The sequence below is a fragment of the Rhipicephalus microplus genome, chromosome 4 (assembly GCF_043290135.1).
Source record: "Rhipicephalus microplus isolate Deutch F79 chromosome 4, USDA_Rmic, whole genome shotgun sequence".
NCBI classification, from domain to species: domain Eukaryota; kingdom Metazoa; phylum Arthropoda; class Arachnida; order Ixodida; family Ixodidae; genus Rhipicephalus; species Rhipicephalus microplus.
In genome coordinates, this window is record NC_134703.1 from 71,953,825 (window position 1) to 71,974,714 (window position 20,890).

General features: G+C 43.6%; 1 protein-coding gene and 1 long non-coding RNA gene across 2 annotated transcripts in view; one reads left to right on the forward strand and one right to left on the reverse strand.

Moving 5' to 3' along the window:
* Positions 1–19,325, reverse strand: part of LOC142813931 (uncharacterized) — a 28,526-nt gene extending 9,201 nt beyond the window's left edge. The window contains exon 1 of the long non-coding RNA XR_012894745.1: positions 19,242–19,325. This is a non-coding gene — a long non-coding RNA (uncharacterized LOC142813931). The remainder of the gene's footprint in view (positions 1–19,241) is intronic.
* Positions 3,562–5,866, forward strand: LOC119166643 (uncharacterized). The gene is made up of 4 exons (XM_037417959.2): positions 3,562–3,775; positions 4,523–4,621; positions 4,684–4,788; positions 5,180–5,866. Exons 1-4 carry the CDS (start codon positions 3,706–3,708, stop codon positions 5,824–5,826), a joined length of 921 nt encoding a protein of 306 aa, XP_037273856.1. The 5' UTR covers positions 3,562–3,705; the 3' UTR covers positions 5,827–5,866.
* Positions 19,326–20,890: the final 1,565 nt, after the last annotated feature.

The following is a 20,890-nucleotide window of genomic DNA, read 5'->3' on the forward strand; positions in this document are numbered from 1 at the left end:
TATCAAGTAGCGAGCTGTTCACTTTGTTAGTTCTGCTTGTAGTTTGCTGATATGACAATAACAAAATTTGCATAAAGGTAACACAAATATGCCACGTAGTGAATCGCTAATGGCTCCGCAGGTGTTTCGTCAGCTAAATTGCAAGAAAATAGGATTGACTTCTAAAGTTTGTGGTAAAGAAGAAAAGTGTACTAAACCCTACGCTTAGCCGAAAACTTTATACACAAAGCCAGATTTCCATTATATATTTTTCTACACATGTTTAGACTACTGCCGCTGCCGATCGGAGCCGTCATGGCTACAAGCAGCACTCACTAATGCATCAACGTTTAAATGCCCACATATACTTCATAATATGAACGGGGGGATGGCCGCCGCACTATCTCTGTTGGTAGAGCGCCGGACGTGTTTATTCTTCAAATTTACATTACACTTATGACAAAAAAAACATACCCTATGCTTGCCTCATTGTTGTCAGTTAGTATTCAAAAATGCTGTTTCCGAAAAGTTAATGGGTTTCCAATTTGAGGAGCTGTTCATGACAGCTCTTGTAATAGATATTGTTAATATTTGAGAACCTATGTTCATTTAGTAACAGCGGGTCAATATAATTGACATTTGCTGCCCAAATAGATTTTAACACGAAAGCGGTCGGTAGTTTAATTGAAAACGGCCGTCATTCTCGCTAGGCGTCATCTCGTCGGTTCATGGGTAGTCGCAGCTTCGCACTGGTGAAGCAGGCTTTGTAGCAGAAAGCATGTATGACAACTCAAGTGCAGAAGCCTAGCAGCATGACAGAGAAGCAGTGGCACTGGCAGAACGCAACTCATAGACAGCCTAACGGTTCTCTGCCATTTTTCTTCTTCGCATTATGAGGTATTTTAAGGTGGCAACGAAAAAGTACGCAGGGAAGCCTGCCTCTGCGTCTCGTTCTCTGCAATGTAGCATCTTCCACCAACCTCCACAATCAAACCACATCCAGGTCGCTGCCATTGACACGAAATGGAGCCTTTCGTTGACGTGCCTTATCAACCTTCAAAGAATTCTTTTTCACCGCCAATGGCTCACTCAATGAAAACAAAAAAAAAACGCCCGGAAAAAATCAGCTGAACTGGTCAATGAAGCAGGCCAGGCTATAAACTCAACGAAAAAAAAAACATAAATGAATCACAGCCCGCCAAGAAAAAATTACCAGCCAGACATAGTTTTTGTTTTTCTTTCCATCTTCAAAGGACGCATTCCTCTCCCCATCTCTATGTACACCATTCGTTCATTCGTTCACAGTCGTTAGTCGCTCATTTTGTGTCCTGATCTGTATTATGACGGTACAAACAGGTGGTGAAAAGCCAGCGTTGAAAAGCCAGTGTTGATTCCTACCGAGTAAGTTCGTTAAGAATAGAGCCGGGAATGAAGGCAGTTTTCATAACAGCGTTTGCCAAAGAAGCCACCTGAAAAAGCGTCAGACGTACTTTGCGAAATTGTGCGTTTCTGCGAAGGGTGCAGCGCTGAAAGAAAGTGGAAGAGGGGAGAGTTTATTATGACAGAATTTGCTATAGTTCGCTTTGCAGCGACATTCTTTCCGGACATCCTCTCGCTGCTCATTTCCGCTGACGTCACTGTGGCACGCAATTTTCTCTCAGCGAATGGCTTCTCCTTCAGTAGCTTCTGGCTCCCACGTCATGGCAGCGTGGCTTCTACAACCCAGCACTCACTTTTTTTTCTGGCACAGTATTGCAGTCTTCATCGTTGTAAAACCTAACACTTGTCTTTTTTCCAGAACTTGAAAGTTCGAAGCATTTTGTTGCGTACAGCAAGCAGGTTTGGTGTCTATCAACGTATCAATCTGTCTAGCCGCTTGCGCCTAGTGTGCTCTCGGTATCACCCCTAAAATTGGCAAGAACTAAAATTAGTGGCTCAGACCCGCGTGCGAGTATGTACCACTGGTATGTGTGTATGTGCCACAGGTGATTGTTGTCCATTACCTGTGGCACATCGGCGAGAAGACACAAGACGAATTTTAACGCGTGATCGTTAATTTCAATGATTGATGTGGAGTTTAACGTGCCAAAACCACCATATGATTATGAGAGACGCCGTAGTGGAGGGCTGCGGAAATTTCAACCACCTGGGGTTCTTTAATGTGCTCCCAAATCTGAGCACACGGGCCTCAGCATTTTCGCCTCCATCGAAAATGCAGCCGCCACCGCCGGGATTTGATCCCGCGACCTGTGGGTCAGCAGCCCAGTACCTTAGTCACTAGACCACCACGGCGGGGCAAGTGATCGTTAAGAAAAAAGCGAAAGCTTTGCCGCAAAGGCGAAGCAATAAACGCGATAGCGAGAAATCGAAAAAACCCACGCCGAATGGAAGCAGATTGAAAGGTGCCCCGCGTTTCTTACGTACAAATGACACACAAAACGTACTCCCATGTACAGATGAACCGGAATAAGTGTCCCAGTTGTTACTTCGCTGCGTCTGAAAAGCGCGCTTATTTGCAAACAGAGACTGTGAAATGAGTGCAGTGACCATTGCGCACTCGGTACCTACAACGCGATCGTTCTAGTGAAAGACCATAGCCAGCCAAGACGTACGATCCTCTCCAACGCGAGACACGGGCGCAAAAGTGTCTACCCTCCTCCTTTGTGCGGGGCGAATAAGCGTGACAAATGAGAGCGTGTGTCATTCATTGTGACCAGCCGTGACGATGTGGTAACGCACACTCATTCGCCATCTTGATGGTAATCCGGCAAACACAATAGTCCCCTCCCCTCGAGATGCCCGTCAATAGTGGTAAGTGATAGATATAAATAGCTTGCTGTTTTAACGTTGAAGGAGGTGCTTGTTTAGAAAAAGTTTTAACGATTTAGAGTATGAGGTACTCTACTATGGGAGAGCATAAAGCCGTCCCATGTGTTTGTAGGTTGGGCACTAGGCATTCTTACTTCGTGACATCACGGCATATTAGAAATACAATGATATTACACAGTAGGGTTGTGCGTGTGTCTCTTCATGCTCTGGTGACACGATACCTTGTGCTACCGTTCTTATTCAGGCAAACGCATAAGAAACAGTATGGCTTTTGGGCAGCCAACGCAATACTAAAATATTTGTGGTGATTATTTCTACTACACAATTAATTATATTCAGTTTCTTTTTTAACATTCGTTACGTCATGGACATAAAGACGATGTGCTGCGCATTATTAGATATGCGTATGACATCACTCTCGTAACCTGAAAATGAGACATGTAAATACGGAGCCTGCAAAAAATGGGTCTTGTCCAGTGCAATAATCACGGTCTGCCTAATGATACGTTCCACTAGTTGTTTTTGACTTCCAAGGGTGCGGTAAAAATATTCATTATATTAAATAAACATTGCAGGCTTCAGAGAACTGTTGCCAGGAGACTTATGGCGAATTCCATTGAGAGAACAGGAGTAAGGGTGCCGAGCAGAGAGGAGTAGGGGGCAGAGCACTGAGAGCCGCGTCACTCGACCTGCCACTGGAATGCGGCACACCTCCGCAGAGCAGGTGTGAGGGAATAAAAAGGCGAGTGAGGAGAAAGGTTGTGCATCCCAGCGTCCTCTGCTGCAAAACACGTGCGGTCTGATCCGGACGGGCAAGGAAAGCACGTGTGGCAGTGGTTGGTACAGCGCACTCGCTTGCGCGCTATCCTGCAAAGCTGCTGCTTCGTATACTACTACATGATGGACTCGGAAGCTCAGCGCATCCTACTGTCTTTAATTCAACACCAGGCACCATCTAGTACGGAAGGTAAAGTGAATTTGATTGCTTTTTATTTGTTTCAGCGCACTTGTCGCGCATGCAGCATGCAATGCATTCTTGCGCGCGTGGACCTAAGCCCACTATTCTTTATCATATCAGAAAAACACCGTGGATATGACAGCTTTATCAGACTGTTCATGCAGTTACCAGCTGCTGCTGTCATCAGCAGTTAACAAAACGTAAACAATTCTAGAAGTACTGCAGTACACTATCCTGTTGCCAAGTTTCCTTGCATGAGTAATTAATCCTTAATTCAAAACAAACTTACATTGCAGACCCCTCCATCAGCAACAGAATGATTCGCAGCGTTTTAAGAAAAGTAACTGCGAAGTGGCGTGTAGCAAGTGTCACGTGGGTGCAGCTAAGTATTGCACGCAGTAACAATTTATTTTTATTTCTGATTTTTAAGTGGCTAATGTCTCCAGACGGCAGATCAGCATCCCACGTGATACGGTGAAGCCATACATCTCCTCGGAAGCACGATTTCTTATCGCAGGGTCGAGATGCTACGTATGATAAGCGATATTTTTTTTTAATTATCAGTGATTTGTGCAGTGTTTCATGCAGCCCTGTAACATGATGAATTGACTTTTTTAGAATTTGTTTTTTGCTTGCTCTAATCCGCTTACCTTCGAGTGTAAGGCATCCGAGTTTGCATAATGTAGCTGACTACTTGAGAAACCATTTTCATTATATAACTGATTTGATTACATTTCCATCATTGTGTGAAAACAGATGCAGTTCTGCGTACAAATATGGCTGGCGATGTGCCAAGGCGAGGGAGCGAAGAAATGCGCATGGAGCTCAGATTGCCATGCGTTGAAACAGGAGGTGGTAAGTATTAGTATTAACATTATTGCGAGGCACTACATTTACTGCTCATTTATATTTTTTAGATGGCACAGATACTCTGCACCTGCCAGCTCCCACTGCATCAAGATCAGCTGACGGGGAGACTGGTGCTCAAAGCAAGCCATCAGGCTCCAGGAGAGGAGGTGGAGGCAAGTATATTAACACTGAGTGTCTACAATTGCCTCAGCAAGTGTTCTTGGGTAAATCTAACAAGCATGCATCAGAGCGTGTAAAAGTGTACTTGTAGGAGTGATCCTTAAATGACAAAAAAAAAAGAGAGCATGGAAAGCAGACCACTACAATTACTGGAAGACTGGCACAATTTGCATATTGCATTTACATGCACAATACCAGAACTTATCACTTATGTATGTTTGCTAGTCTGCGCAAATGCTTGTTTTGTTGATTAATGCTTGCTGATTGATAATTAAGCTCAAGTGACCGTGCTGTGTGTTAAATTATTCAATTATAAGTAATGCCTGCACAATGACCGACAGTTTCCCAATAAACCATTTATGTGTTGGTTCTTTCTTATTCTAGCTGCTGAATGGACAGAGGGGCAAACAAGGCTGCTCCTAGAGTACTACCTCAAATATTTCCCTCAGATTGGCCCATTTAAAAAATTCAAAAACAGGAAGCAAGCCTTTAAACAAATATCGATGGACATCGAGGCTGTGCTTGGCATAGCCAAAACCCCAGAACAGTGTGAAAATAGGTACAAAACAGTAATTAGGCGTCGGAAGGCGTCTTCCGACCATAACAAAAGGTCTGGTGCTTCACCCACCCCTGTGCCTTTTGACGACGAGGTGAAAAAAATTGAAAGCATTGATGACAGCATTGAACCGGAGGTAGAGCGAGACGCCTCAGGGGCTACATTCAAAGCCTCGCCCGAATCTCCGGCCGTGTTGTCACCTGCCAACACCACTGAGGAAAATAAGACGCAGTCCTCAAATCCCGACACGAAGCCACGGGTAGGAACTGCACGCCTGGCACACATGCAGTTGTTTTTTACTGAAATGAGGGCACTGCAAGAAGAAAAGGAGGCTCAAAAGGCGGCCAGACGTCAAGAAAAAGAAAATCGAAGAGCTGAAAGGCAGGCCGAGCGACAGGTGCTTCGTGAAGAGCGGCGCAAAATGCATGAAGAAAAAATGGAGATTCTCCGTCAGGCCTTTGGACTTCCAAAATAAAGTGGTAGTTTTAAATAAATAAACGTACTACCCAAAGCGATTACTTAGTTTCAATGTCTTTTATTTTCTAGTTTGGCACAATACACTACCTTGAGAAAATGCAAATGGGCCAACAGGTGTGTGGTAAGGACAATTTTTCCCAACCTTGAAGGTGTTTTAACGAGTTCAGCTTTTCAGGTGGGCCTTTGGTAAGCATATATTTGCTCACAACTGCATAACACGTAAAGGAATTCCTTGTTTCATGGCTGCTGGTTCTGCAACCCCATTTTTATCATCAAGTGATCTCTCTTGATGCTAGCCAAGCCACGTAATAGGCTATCCTGTTGGGCTACACTACTGCTGCTTACTTGAACTGCAGAAGAGCTTGAGTCTACATTTGTTGTTTGTGAGGTAAGTGACAGGTCTCGTGACAGGTTCTCTGGCAAATCTCCACAATCAATGCAGAGGTTGTGAAGCACACAGCATGAAATGATAAACTTGGACATGTTATCCACTGTCCACATATCCAACCTGTGCAGTTGTCTGAAACGATTTTTTAAATCGCCAAAAGTATTTTCAATAAGCACCCTTGTCCCGGAGAGTCTTGCATTGAAGGTTTTTTTGATGCTGTCAAGATTCCCATAGTCTCGAATTGGTGTCATCAGGTACTCCCGGAAAGGATATGCAGCATCCCCCACTATATGGTACTTGCTAGAGCACAGTTGTGGCAAAACACTTGAAATCCTGGACCGACGGAAAATGCGTGCGTCATGAATTTTGCTTGGGTAGCCAGTGCTGGCATCAAGAAACCTCTTCTTGTTGTCACAAACACCTTGAAGTGTCAAGGATAGGTAATGGTGCCGGTTTATATAAACAGATCGCACTTTCCTGGCTGGGCACCTGATAGGCATGTAGCTTCCGTCAACACACCCAATTGTGTCTGGGAATCCCGACAGCTGCAAGAGAAAAAAATGTGCACACACATAGTCAAATAAGCATGGCACTAAGGGTAATGAAAGGTGCCAATAACATGCGGAAAAGTTTAAAACAAACTGGAGACTTGAAGCTCATAACGGCGAGTGCAATACACTACCGGTACACATGATTGAAATTAACTGGCTATTTAATTGTGAAGCATCTGGGAAAAATAATTGTAATAACTTATTTAAAAGGTGCATTCTGGCACTAACTAATTCATAATTGTAATAGTAGAGCGGTAAAGAACACATGGGACCGCACGAAGGGGAATTAATGACACATACAGAGTACATACAGAGTGCACAAGTAACTGAACTCTAGGTTTATTCACTGTACATGCAGGACAAGTACTAGATGTACATCACTAAGCAGAAGATGGGAAAATAGAAGAGATATGAAACAGCATCACATGGTCAAAACTACTCAAGAAAAATGTCCGATTGCTGACAGCATTTGTAATACACATGAAGGAGGCTTGACTGTGTGGTGCTCTTTCATATCTCTTGCATTTTTACATTTTCTGTTCATTTGCAGTTCTGATCCTGCATATCAGTTGCTTTCAGTCCTTATTGTGGTTTGAGTAGGTGTAATTCCTCTTAGTCTGGTCCCTTGAGTTGTGTAGAGCTGTATGACATTGGTGTGAAAAAAACTGTAGTTTATACCTTAAATAGCATGTTTACAAAAGCATAGTTACCTTCTCAAAATCCACAGCAAGCTTCTGCAGGTCACTGGGGAACTTGATTACATTCGGTGCTATGTCGAGCAGGAATGCAGTTACTCGGCCCATCATTCTGTGGTGAGTGCTTTCTGCGACTTCAAAGCGGCCAGCGACATCTCTAATGCATGCTTTGTTGGCTGCATACCTGAAAAGGAGAGGATACTCTAATTAAATAATGGAATTAAGCTTGCTGTTGCTGTCAATGACTGAATAATGGTGTTAACAATGCTGTCGCTGTCAATGAAGCAAATTAGCAAGACAACTGAAGTCAGAAAACACGATTCCACCTTTTTGGGTGACACCTTAGAAACTCAAAATATTTGATTAGTAGAAGCACTATCTAAATAACAAATTCTAATTTTAATTCGCGCATTACATTTATAAGTGTGGAGATGAAGCTCACTGTGAACCTGCTGACACAGCCGATTTGAAATGCTTCGTGAGCAAAAGTTTTCATGGTTGTTTGTAATGATGCATCATGAATTATGCTTTGCCACTGATTCTAGTAACGAGAATTTTGTGAAGCTCAGTGTGTAGGTGTACAAACTACGAAAGCATTTCACAAAATACTATAACTCTATTACGTTCGACACTCGCTAGTAGCATTTAACAAGTTTAAAGCAAGGTGGTCCAATGACATGCTGCGAATTAGGTACATTTATTTGCAATATTTCATATGCCTCTAACCCACTATAAAACGGATTATGCAGTGACCTGATGACAGCGGCATTCCTAAACGTACGGACACTCACCAAAGAAAGGAGAGAATGTGTTCTTCAGCCGACTTGGCAGGCAGGCCACCATGATCACTGTTCTGAGGGCAGTGCGGTGACTTGGCGAATTCTGCTGCCAAGAAGTCCACGACCGGCCGCGTGACGCGGAAATTTCTTTTGAACTGGAAGAAAACAGGCCTTTAAGCAACCTAATTAAAACAGAAGCCGAATGACTCACCTCCTCGTCGGAGTAGCTAGCCACCGTCTTTGTAACATATGCTTCCACTTTCGGCCTTCGCTCTGGCAGAGAAAAGAGCTGCTGAAACGCTGCTGCATACACTTCGTCGTCATCGTCGCTGCTGCTTGAACTCGACTCGGACGTAGAGCTCCAGCAGCTATCGCTGCTGACATCGTCTAGCTCGTCAAATACTTCGGCAAGACGACGACGTTTTGCTGCCTCCGCCATCCGTGAATCTGAAGGCAGGCAAGGTGGACGTTCACTGCCAGAATCTGCCGCTACGACGTTAAAATCGTTCGAGCCCGAGCACCACGCACGCTTCGCTGCCGCCATAACCGCCCGACACGACGCCGCAAAATGTAAACAAGTGAGGAGGATTGCTGAGAGGGTATGTCCGGACATGACGTTCCAAACACGTGGTTTCCTGCGTTTTCCACTCACTCCGCTTTTTAAGAGGGAGCAGACAGAACTGCTCCTGGCTGCTCTCGGCGCAGCAAAAGCGCTCTCGCTCTACCAATGGATGACAGTGCTCCTACTCCTGTTCGACCACTGAAACACGCCGCCTCGGAAGAGAGCACTTTGAGCGTGCTTTTGAGTGCACCTGCTCTCCCAATGGAATTCGCCATTAGAATACGTTCAAGCTATTAAGGTGTTAAACGTTTACTTTGAGGAAGGAGATGTTTAAAAAAAAACAAAAACTGGGATGACGTGCTTAGGAGATCCACCGATGTCATAGCAGCAGCCACCCATTTTAACCCATCACTAGCGGCAAAAGCAACAGTCATCAGGACACAGGCATGCACTTTTGCGTTTTAGATAGCACACATTGCCCTTCTACCTCGCCGTGTAACAGGACGCCTCGCCTCCATTGCGGGAGCCTTCCTCTGGGGAGTAAAACTATCAAAAGTACAAAGGAAATTTTTACAGCTTCCCACAAACCGTGGAGGCGTGAGTCTTCCAAACATACCAACATTCACGAGAGCGCTGGCTGCAAAAACAACACAGAAGCTCTTCGATTACAGCAACTACCCCGGGTACAGGCTCTTGATGTACTGGAGCAGTACACTAAAAGGTACTTTCACGGCCAATCCGCACATTGGACCATGAGTAGAAATTTCGCTGAAGTTTTACAGAGTTTCCAGTGGCTTAAAATGAACCGTGGAATCAATAGGTTCATGCAGTCTGGAAGATGGTTCATCGCAGGAAATAAGCGAATTGGTGACAAGTAGCACACTGAGCAAACAGGAAGAAACAGCATCCTGCAAGAAAAATGGAAACGATGGCGTTGCAATCGCGTACCTAATCAGGTGTGCGAATTTGATTGGTTGAGAACATGGAGGGCATTGCCTACGCGTGACCGGTTAGCACATTGGGGAGTTGTTCCAAATGACAGCTGCCTAAACTGCGGCAAAGGAGAGACGGCCCAACATGCTCTGTTTAAGTGCTCTGTGGCGAGGGGCGCCTGGCACATGGTACAACGCCTCTTTGGCTTTCGCACGGCCCGCATGGGAACAAAACGTGGGCTGTTTACAAGACTTGTCTTTACAGTAACCTTGTACGTACAGTGGCGGCGACGCTGTTTAGCGGAAGTACGGCACAAGCCGCATAGAGGCGCCTATCCGGCACTACAGAAAATATGGCTCATTGTGTGGAATTACCTAGATCAGCAGCTGAAAACGCACGGCGAAGACGTCTTCTATCGACGATGGCACACACGTTTCTTCAAAGTAAGAGAGGGACAGCTGAGGTTTCCAGTTGTCCCGTAATATCCATGCGCCCACCTAGTACGCATGCATAAGTGTTATCCTGTAAAATGTGATTAACTTGATTCATTTTAATTTTCCTTTGACTTGTAACATTTGAATACCTAGTGAACAATTAGAATTTGGTGCTCATTTGAAAAATGTATACACTGTGTTTACTTGTTTTCGATGTTTCGTTCGTGTTCGTACAGGTTAAGTGTACAATAAACTTCCCTTTTTTACCCATTGCTGCTAATAGTGTCATGTCAAGACACGGCTAGGAACAAGAAATACGATTGCACATCTGCTTGTATTCATTAAAAATATTTAACGCTATTGAACTCAATTCTTTCAGACATGACCATAACTCTGAGATCAATGAAATGAAAGAAAATAATGGCAGCCAATTGTACAGTTAGAAAGCGGTCCTCAGACAAAAATAAAACATAGAAATTGATACTTCCACTTCCAAACGTGAATGTAACCCAAGTGCAGAGGAAATGCCTCATATAGAATATTTACTTTCAAAGATCTCTTTTACCTTTTAATTGCTCCTGTTTCTATTTAAATGCTTTTCTATAGGCACTGTAGGAAATAAACATATTTGACACCTCTCAAATAATCTAATCACGTTAACCAGAAGAGGAAACTAAACTGCCTTGGAGTTTATATGCTGCGCACACAGTAAAAAACAAACAAACATCGGGTTCATTTCAGATTACCTGCATCAGCATGTACGCAAATAACTACTCTTAATAGAGCACAAAAAAAAACGTGGAAGCGATGGTCGGCCATAACGGGTATACAGATACTGGCGCCAGCAAGCGCCGTACCATGTCGCGGTGCTTCGGCTTCACCTGTTGTAACTTGTTATGCTGCAGTTGTTCGCAGTCGGTTGCATCTAGCTACCACCGCAAGATATCTGTAGAGTAATTATTAACCATACATTCTTATCTTGCAGTTTTGAACCTCAAGCGTATCACATCACACCAGTTGGAAATAAAGCGGGGATATTTTGTGGTTCTGCTGTAACCTTTGCTGTAACTTCGCTGATAGCGTGTGATGAAAGAAACATCGATTTTAATAAACCTGTCTCCTTCAGCAAGTTTTTTTCCTCATCGCGAGCGACTTTCTTACATGGACGTGCAGGTCTGCGATCTTGTAACTGTGAGAATCCTGTAACTAGGCAGTTTTGAAAAAAAAAAGCTTTCTCTGCAGAATTCAAATCCCACCCTACATAACTCTCATTCAGTTAATGAGCTGACGTGCACATCTTTGGCATGTATTGCTTGCATGTGAAAGTGTGCTGCACTGCGGCATTCCGCAACTAACTTACCGAGGATTGGAAACAGCTGCACTTTTTGGAAGCTTTTGGCATGACAGCGAAGCTCCGCTCAACCTTTCTATTAATCTCTATTAATGCTTAATCGCTGTCTGTTCCTTGTGCAGTTTTGCGCTGGCCTGGCAGCTCCCTTGGTAGCCACATCTTCGACGGTTTTTGATGTTTCACCGGTTGCTGATCGACACGCGCAAGTTTCGGCTTGCGTGCGCGCCGACTACCCTGTCCTTCTCTCGGAGCAAAGCCATGGTTCGTTCATCAGCATGCCGGCAACCTTCTTCGATGACATCATCCATGACAGCGTACTTCTGAAAACGCCCACCGATGTGACGTCGGTGGTCAAGGATATAAAAGCGCCGCCGCAACTGCACCGCTTCAGTGGGGAAGGTGACAGCAGCACCAGCACAATGCTTAATCGCTGTCTGTTCCTTGTGCAGGTACGTTACCTAAGCAATGCCTATTGCCTTCGTTCTGACGATCGATTTTTGATGCTGGTACCTTGTCCCCACATTTGCTCATTTATGCTTACTTCATCATATACTGATATTGTACATGGCCTGTGTAGTCTCTTACTAAGCGGCGATGTGGAGTTAAACCCGGGACCTCCGCAAAGGCTAACTCGGGCTAATTTGGCTAACTCAGGCCTTACATCGCGCACAGGTTCTCCTACTCGAACGGATTCTAATAATCCATCAAGTTCTGATGCCGACAATGAATGGTCTGTTTCAGAAATGTTTTCTCAAATTCTATCTGGCCAGAAGAAAATAGAACAAGATGTCGCGGAATTGCGTAACTCTGTCAACTCCAGGTTTGAGGCTATCGAAACACGCTTAACTGTTCTAGAGGAGACTCCACCTTCTCACAATGCTGCATTCTACGACGAACTGCGTTGCCAAATTGAAAAGCTGTCTTCTACAGTCAACAAGCTTTCTTCTCGAAATGATGATTTAGAAAATCGTTCGCGCAGAAACAACATTATCATATACGGTCTGGAGGAATCGGAAGATGAAAATAGCGATTCTTTACAGGCCAGTCTGTCGAAGTTTTTTTCAGACATACTTAAAGTTGAATCTCCGCAGATCGGACGATTCCACAAGATCGGTAGATACTTTGGTAGTAAACCTCGCCCGGTCATTCTTAAACTTCTTGACTTCCGCGAAAAGATTAAGGTGCTAAAGAATGGCTTTAAGGTGAAGGGTTCTAACATGCGTATAACGGAGGACTTCTCTGAACACATACGGATTATTCGCCAAAAACTATGGGACGCCACTGCATCCTTTAGGAATGACGGTTTCACTGTGCAATTAAGGTATGATCATGTATATGTAGATAATGCGCGGTATGACTGGGATTGTGTTTCCAACTCATTAGTAAAATCCACCAAACAGTCTTCTAAACGCCCCACTCTTACAAAATGACCGAATCATGATAAGGTGTGTAATCTCAATATAAATGCCAGAAGTCTCACAAATAAACTTCCTGATTTTGTACACTTGCTTGCTACCTATTGTCCTCACATTATTGGCGTGACGGAAACCTGGCTTCATGGCGACATATATGATTCTGAAATTACTCCACCAGGGTTCAATGTTGTTCGTATTGATCGATTGCATGGCCAAGGTGGCAGCGTTGCCATCTTCTTGAGGTCTGATTTAAGTTTTTCTGTATTAAAGTCACCTGCAGATATTGAAACCGTCTGGTGCAAGGTTCACATCGCGAACTCTTCTATAATTGTCGGTGTATTTTATCGTCCCCCAGGTTCATCACTAGATCAGTTAACAGTACGCAGTAGTTTTATACCACAAAAAGGCTTTTCTTCAGGTAACCTAATTTGCATGGGAGACTTTAATGTGCCTGGCATTTCATGGCCATCGCTGCGCCGTGGGTTAACGCTGCGCCAGGTGCGCCATGGGTTAACGACAGAAGGTGCAGAGGGCAAAATGGGATGGGGTGCAGTGTATGTAGGCAGCGTCGTAGGGTAGGAGGACTCGGTGCCCCGGTATGCGACAGAGACAGGTGGGGCTGGGGGTCTAGCAACGACGGCAGCGTAGGTCAGCGGCGTAGGGACAGATGGCGATGGAGGCAGTGCCTGCGTGACCTGTGTCTCAATGACCTGGCGTAGACGTGGGTCTAACGAGGTCACTGGCGCGGATGCTTCAGACACAAGAGAAAGCTGACGCGCAACTTCTTCACGAATGAATCGTTTGATGTGGGGCAGTAAGACGGTGTGATCAGCAGCGATGTCGTGCACGAGGGCGGAAACTTCAGCCGTATCTTCAGCGGCCCTGCGCGTCGAGACACGCTGCTTACGCAACTCGTCGTACTCTCTTGACAGAGCTGGACAACATCGGTGACGGTCTGTGGACTCCTAGCGACGAGCATCTGGAAGGTATCGTCGTCAACTCCTTTGATGATGTGCTTGATTTTGTCGCGTTCGGTTAGAGATTCATCGACGCGCTTGCAAAGAGACAAGACATCTTCAATGTAACTTGTAAAGGTCTCGTCTCTGTGCTGAACTCGACTACGGAGATGCTGTTCCGCGCGAAGCCGGCGCACGGCGGGACGACCGAAGACCGCAGCCGATGGTGGTCTTAAAGGCGGACCAGTTGGCGATTTCGCCTTCGTGGTTCTTGAACCAGAGTCTGGCCACATCAGCGAGGTCAAAGCGCACGTTTGTGAGCTGGTCGCCGGCGTTCCACTTGTTGAAAGCGCTTACGTTCGTACTCGTCTAGCCAGTCCTCGACGTCTTGTTCGTCGTTGCCGTGAAAAATTGGTGGGTCGCGTTGCCGAAACGCGCCAGTACAGTAGACTGTCGTTGGTATGGCAGCTTGAGAAGGGCCAGAAGCAGTCATGATGAACAGTGAGGGCAGCGTCCGATTGCGAAGTTCCAGGTTGATGGGAACCCCGGCTCGTCCACCACTTAAAATAGAGGTGTTGTACGTCGAGAAAGGTTCAGACGCAGCTTGGCAAAATGTGCTTTTTCAGGCAGGTCTGGCTAATGGCGAGCGGCGTGCGCGAGCTACTACTAAAGCCACCGATCATCCTCGTCTTCTTCATTACCAGCAGAACATCCGTTATTCAAATTCATTACTTTATATATATATATAAATATATATATATATATATATATATATATATATATATATATATATATATATATGTGTGTGTGTGTGTGTGTGTGTGTGTGTGTGTGTGTGTGTGTGCGTGTGCGTGTAAATGTAAACACACCCCAATCAAAGCTTATCTATGATTAAACTTTCTTAAAGTTCCATACGACCTGTGTAAATATAGTATGAAATTTTAATGGCAGTAGTAGAATCTGTGTTATAAGCAAAGAAGTGCCAAACAGCTTGCCCTTAAGATATAATGAAAGCTGCCTTCACCTATTTCGAACAGAACCTCGAGCCTCGAACGTCGATTACATCCGCCGTGGATGAAAACCTGTTTATTAATAGTTAGGAATCTCAAGATCATTTCGCTACAGCATTATAAGTAGATAATAGGTAGCTTCATGCATGTAATCAAAAGCGAAAGCGTGAATCGAAACAGTTAATTTTTTGGCTACTTGGTTTTACGTTTAAAATTGAAGAGCAAAAGCTTGAAAGCAAAGGAAGAATATCTAGAGAAGTGTCCTCCTTTTATGTATCTTTCTTTCCTTGCAAGCCTTCGCTTTTTTTGCCAAACAAAAGCATGAGCCTCATTAACTCTGAGCCGTGAATAATGAAGCTACTTTGGCTGTTCTGCCAGTGGACCCAAACGACCACAGCTGTACAGGCTCGCGTAAGCAGGACACTATGAATGTGGGGGCCACTTTAGAAGCAGGCTAGCAATACTGTGCTTGAAATAGAGATGACCTCATGCATTTTATGATGCATTTATCTGTACAAGTAAACTTTTGCAGACAGATTCGTAATTGTCAGTTGTATACACAAACTCAACAAATGTAGCGGGGAGGGGATGTAGGTGCTTAAAAAAAATTTCTGCATGTCCACGAAGGGAATGATTACGAGTGGGCGAAGCTCCGGGGGATCATTAACCGTGAATTCTCCCGTACTTTGCCGGTGCTGCCGTTTCGTTGCAGCTTCGCGAGCCTGCAAGTCTGGATCCGCTTGTCTGCGCTGCCGTGCTGCAGCCGCTCTGCGAGCCCGATACTCTGTACTGCGTTGCCGCGCTGCGCGCTCCATGACCGCCGCTGTCGAAAGAGAGCCGCGCGCCGAGACTGCAGCACGTGCCAAGACTGCTGCACGTGCCAGACTGCAGCACGTGCCAAGAGCGTGCGTTGGCATCACCACGCCCTCTACCGGGCGATTCTAGTACTAGCGTGTCACGCCGACGGACAGGGGACATGGCTCTACTCTAAGTAGCTTCGCCCCTAAAATAAGGTAGACAACAGGGACATACAAATCATAACTCGCCTCAAGAACACTAATGTTTTGCCCCTCCGGAAACATAATGGTTGCGCGGCATATCTGCGTGTACTAAATTCAAGTTTGGGTAGAGTGACAGTGAACGAGTGATATGGATCATACGTATTAGAACAACATTCCCAGTACGAAAAGCAAAAAGAAAACCAAAACGGCAGCGTACATCAGATTTGTAGAGCATAATTCTGCATTGATAATATGTTGTCTGGCCACTCCGCTAGGTGAACTCCTGCACAATATGAACCGATCAGCGTAAATTCCACAGGCATATGGTGGTATACAAGCCCTATTTAGAAAACAGGCACTGAACTGAGCCGTGCATTTCGGAAGCCCTTTATTTACGTTTATGGAGTACTGCTGACAGCTCAGCACCTGTTTCCGTGAATTATGGCTCAGAAGACAAGCAGGAATATAAGGCACAGAGGCATAAAAAGCTGAGAGACCTTGCTAGCAATGCACGTAACATCAGCTAGGAAGAATACTTCGTACACTTTCTGTTCCTTTAGCCAGGTTTGGTGTATAGAATGACACAATACAGAACACTAAATTGAATGCTCTGCACTGCAGAAAGGTTGAAAAGATGGGGTGCTCACACAGGTGTTAAATAATTTTGGCGTTGAAAGTGCGCCTCATGAGGCCAATAACGGAAGCTGTACGACTGACAAACTTTTTGGTGGCCCTTGGGCGTCGTCATCAGCTGATTACATTTCACGTCTTTTAAGCTTGGTTTCATGTGAAGCAGACTGCCATTACCAGCATTTTGGTTGGTAACAACATAACCAGCTTATGGCGCATTTTTCCTATTTCAAGCCAAGTATTACGAGAAGTCGATCAACATCATTGTGTGCACTGAATGAATGTGCGAATATGGTGGGCTTAGTGGTGTCTACTGCATTGTCTTCTTAAAGGTATCTCTGCTTGGAGGCAAAAATTCCGTAATATATATATATATATATATATATATATATATATATATATATATATATATATATATATATATATATATATTTATATATATATATATATATATATATATATATATATATATATATATATATATATATATATATATATATATATATATATATATATATATATATATGTGTGTGTGTGTGTGTGTGTGAAAGAAGGTGTCCTTAGATTTAGTGAAAAAATACCAAAAAGTGGAGGACGGGCAAAACGAAAACTTTTTATTTTTCCTACGTTTCAGCGGCCTGATGAAGGCTGGTCCCCAGCTGAAACGTATGAAAATAAAAAGTTTTTATTTTGCCCATCCTCCACTTTTTGGTATATATATATATATATATATATATATATATATATATATATATATATATATATATATATATATATATATATATATATATATATCACCGAAATTGTGGTTGTACATACATGCGTTGAAACAGCGCGAACCGTAGGCAGCATGGTTGAGTCCTGGCCCTTAATACATGAGTGTTCGTTTCACACCAGTATTTACAACCAACAACTCCCTACATGTGCCAGAATTTTTGATCTAGAGACTGTGAAAAGAACATATAGGGTTTTTAATCTTTCAATTTTAAGTGTTTCAAGTGCTTGTGCTGCTACGGGTGACTAGGGTTCCTTAACGTCCAAGTATAAAGAGTTGAATGCCTGGAACAAAATTTCATGTTGCTTCAATGATGCTTTGGCCAGAGAATGTGACATATATTTTAAAGAAAAGGCTCAAACATAGAATTTAAATAAATGCTGTATATTAAGTTTTTTTCTACTAAAGTTTCTGAGGAGTCGCATTGCATTCTTACTGCTTCATTGGCTCATTAAAGTGTGCTATCGGGCTTGTTGGTTCATGCTGGGGATTATTTTGTAGGTGCAGAATTTTCATTTGCATATCTGAAATACGTTGGCATACTTGAAATGCTTCATTTGCACACCTAAAATACTGAGCGCGATCAAGAATGAGTTAGGCTGGGGTGACAGGAAACGTGAGTCCTCATAATTACACGCAATATTAGCGCTTACCTTAGGAGCATAGCTTTCCCTCACGTTCTTCTAACGTTATTACTTATACTCTTCGTCCTCGACGTAATATTCAGCAACCTCAAATCAACGTGCCTTCTTTTTCAGTTGTAGGAACGTAATTAAGGCTACTCTGTGATACCTTTCATAAAAGGCCACAAAATTGGCGCCAATGTGTGTAGTCTCCTCCACCTTCCTACATCAGTTCCGCTTCACCCAAATGCAATTTATTCGCGTAAGTTCATAAAATTCATGTCAATACTTCCTCAAAGTAGTGTACGCGTACGTGCGAAATTTCAGTGTCAATTCATCGGCTTTAGGTTTGCCATTCAATGATCTGCTTTGTATCTTATATGTTGGCTTTCGCACGCGGCGCGTTCAAACGTAAGTGTTACCCCTGTGAATCGAATAAGTTTGATTATTAACAGCTATACTGCTATGAAAATATAGTTTTTAGCTAGGTAGGAGCAGCTGTGAGCCCTCTGAAAGAAATGGACATTGGCAAAATCAAATGTGTACTACTGTGGCGATTAGGTCAATGCAGGAGGCACACAACTTTGTCTTTTTCGTTCCATACAATTGACTTAAAACATTTAGCATTACCCACTGAGAACATTTGCACTACTTTAAGAGTGCCTTGAAGGGACCTATTAAGGAAAGCCATCGGCCCACGTTGAAGACTAGGACCTGGTCACCCGAAGAATTTTTGTCCTTTAAACAAAGAGAAGAAGTACTTGGGAGAAAAAAGAACCAAGTAATAAATGCTATAACAACAACATTAGAGCACTGCCCTCGGGCACTTACGCTTCTTGCTCATGCACAAATTACTGTCGTAAAAAAAACTTCCACAAAAGGAATGCGGGATGAAAGTAACAGTATGGGGCAAAAGTGAAGAAGGTAAATAAAGCATCTAGCTGATATTACGAGTACAGAGTGGGGTCTGACCCACTCTACAGGGTGACCGGAGATGTACGGTTCTTATCAAGCGTTGTTCTTCGGGAAAGCCCCGAGGCAGATGCGGTATTGCGACGAGAAGGAGACGGCACAAAAACCAGGTGACGCTGTCTGCTTGTCAAGACGGCTTTTCCTTTTCGAGGGTTTGGTTACGAGATAATTGGACATCGCTTGACGTTTGGCCAAAAGCGTGATAAGACGCACATTATCTTATGCACGTGGTGGCCTACGGTTAAGTTTAACTTTCGGGCCATCCAGCCATTACCGAAAACACAAGTGGAGACGGCACCGCACTCATCCCCTACGATGACTTCTTCAGTAAGCTATACCTTGTGGTCAACGATGTAGATCTTGCTGCACCGTTTCCGCTGCCTTTTGGACTTATAAACTCACGGTCGGTGATGATGGTGGCCCTGTTGAGACATATAAAAAATAGAACGACCACGTTATTTACGATTTCGGTAATAATGTTATAATAAAGACGAAATTTCTGAAGAAGAACTAGCTCAGTTGAACAAGTGTTGACTACGCTGATATCGAGCTCTTTGGAGGGTGATGAGTAAAGTGGATTTTTTCGATGAGTAATTTCAGTAATACATCAAGATCATAGCTTTTAAAGTGCTATGTATGTAAATACTGCGAGAATCCTTTTTATTTATTGTTCCTTATATCAAATTCTTTTAATCAATGTTAGGTGTATACATCCATTCATTTTTTTTGTTCTTGCTAACAATTGAGGATGTATCAATCCCATTAAATGTAACCGCGTCTCTCAGACAACTGACAAATGAACCCCTTTGGCACTAGTGCTGTGTCGGGTGGCTTGCTGACAAGACAACAAGCGAAAACTGGCAATATGTACTATGCAAGCAGCGGATGACTATGTTTTCCTGGAACGTAGAAAAAAAAACACCACTCTAAATATTATGACCTGTACTCAAACAAAACTATTACTTCTCCTCGTCCTAATAGGATTTAACAACAAGGACCGTTGGTGCAATAAAAATACTAGGTGACGTGTTGTTTGGTGACACTCGTTACTATATCCTATATAATCGTTCACTTAATATATAGGTGTTAAAATAATTTAGTATATCAAAATAATCAAGTATCCACGTATGACGAGAAGCCCGTGATAGCACAAGAAAAACGAATATGAGTGGTTCTTTCTTGCAAACTCTGATATACTTCTTAGAGAGACTTTTGAAAGGGGAACCAAGTGGAGTGCACATTACCATGAATGTCCCGACGGAGGACTTTGGCACACTTAAACCCGCTACCACAAATAGGATTTTTGAAGATAGGTTAGATTAAAGAAAATATATTGAAGAAGATGAAAATGAGAGCGCTGCACTAAAAATTATAAATGTAACTATTTAACTGTCGCAACATCTCCACTTAGTTTGCAGGAGAAATGCAGGGAACATTTTTAACGAGCAAGCCAATGCAGCAAGTTCCTTGGGGACATTCATTACAGGCGTTACTTTACCCAGACTTTACTACGTCTGTCTTCAAATGAGGTAAGAGCGTCAGCCAAGCAAAAGTACGAAGTCAATCAAATGTAGTCGCAAAAAAAAGTGCCAACTTCCAAAGGCCCCTTATTACTGCATACGCTTCATACTTTTTCTGCGAAGAAAACAACACATCTCCAAAATTGCAGCCGGTCTGGACTATTCTTTCTTCTTTACTATCTACCCGAGCGAGTTCACGTATCCACGACACTGTCAACTATACGCGCTGAATCTGCATGAAGTGTAACAAAAATGTGATCTATTGTTGAGCAATGCCTCTCTTTGAAAGCCGGAGCGCACATTCCTTAATGCCCATCATGACAAACAAAGAACTACGAAGCAAAAAGTATGGGCGTGCTAAACTTTCTTGCAGCTTTTTTAACGTAAGCAGTTCTAACCAAGTTTTAAACGTGGTAAACTCATTGCCAGCGAAAAACTAAGCGCTTGAAGGAAAACTTCCAAAGCAA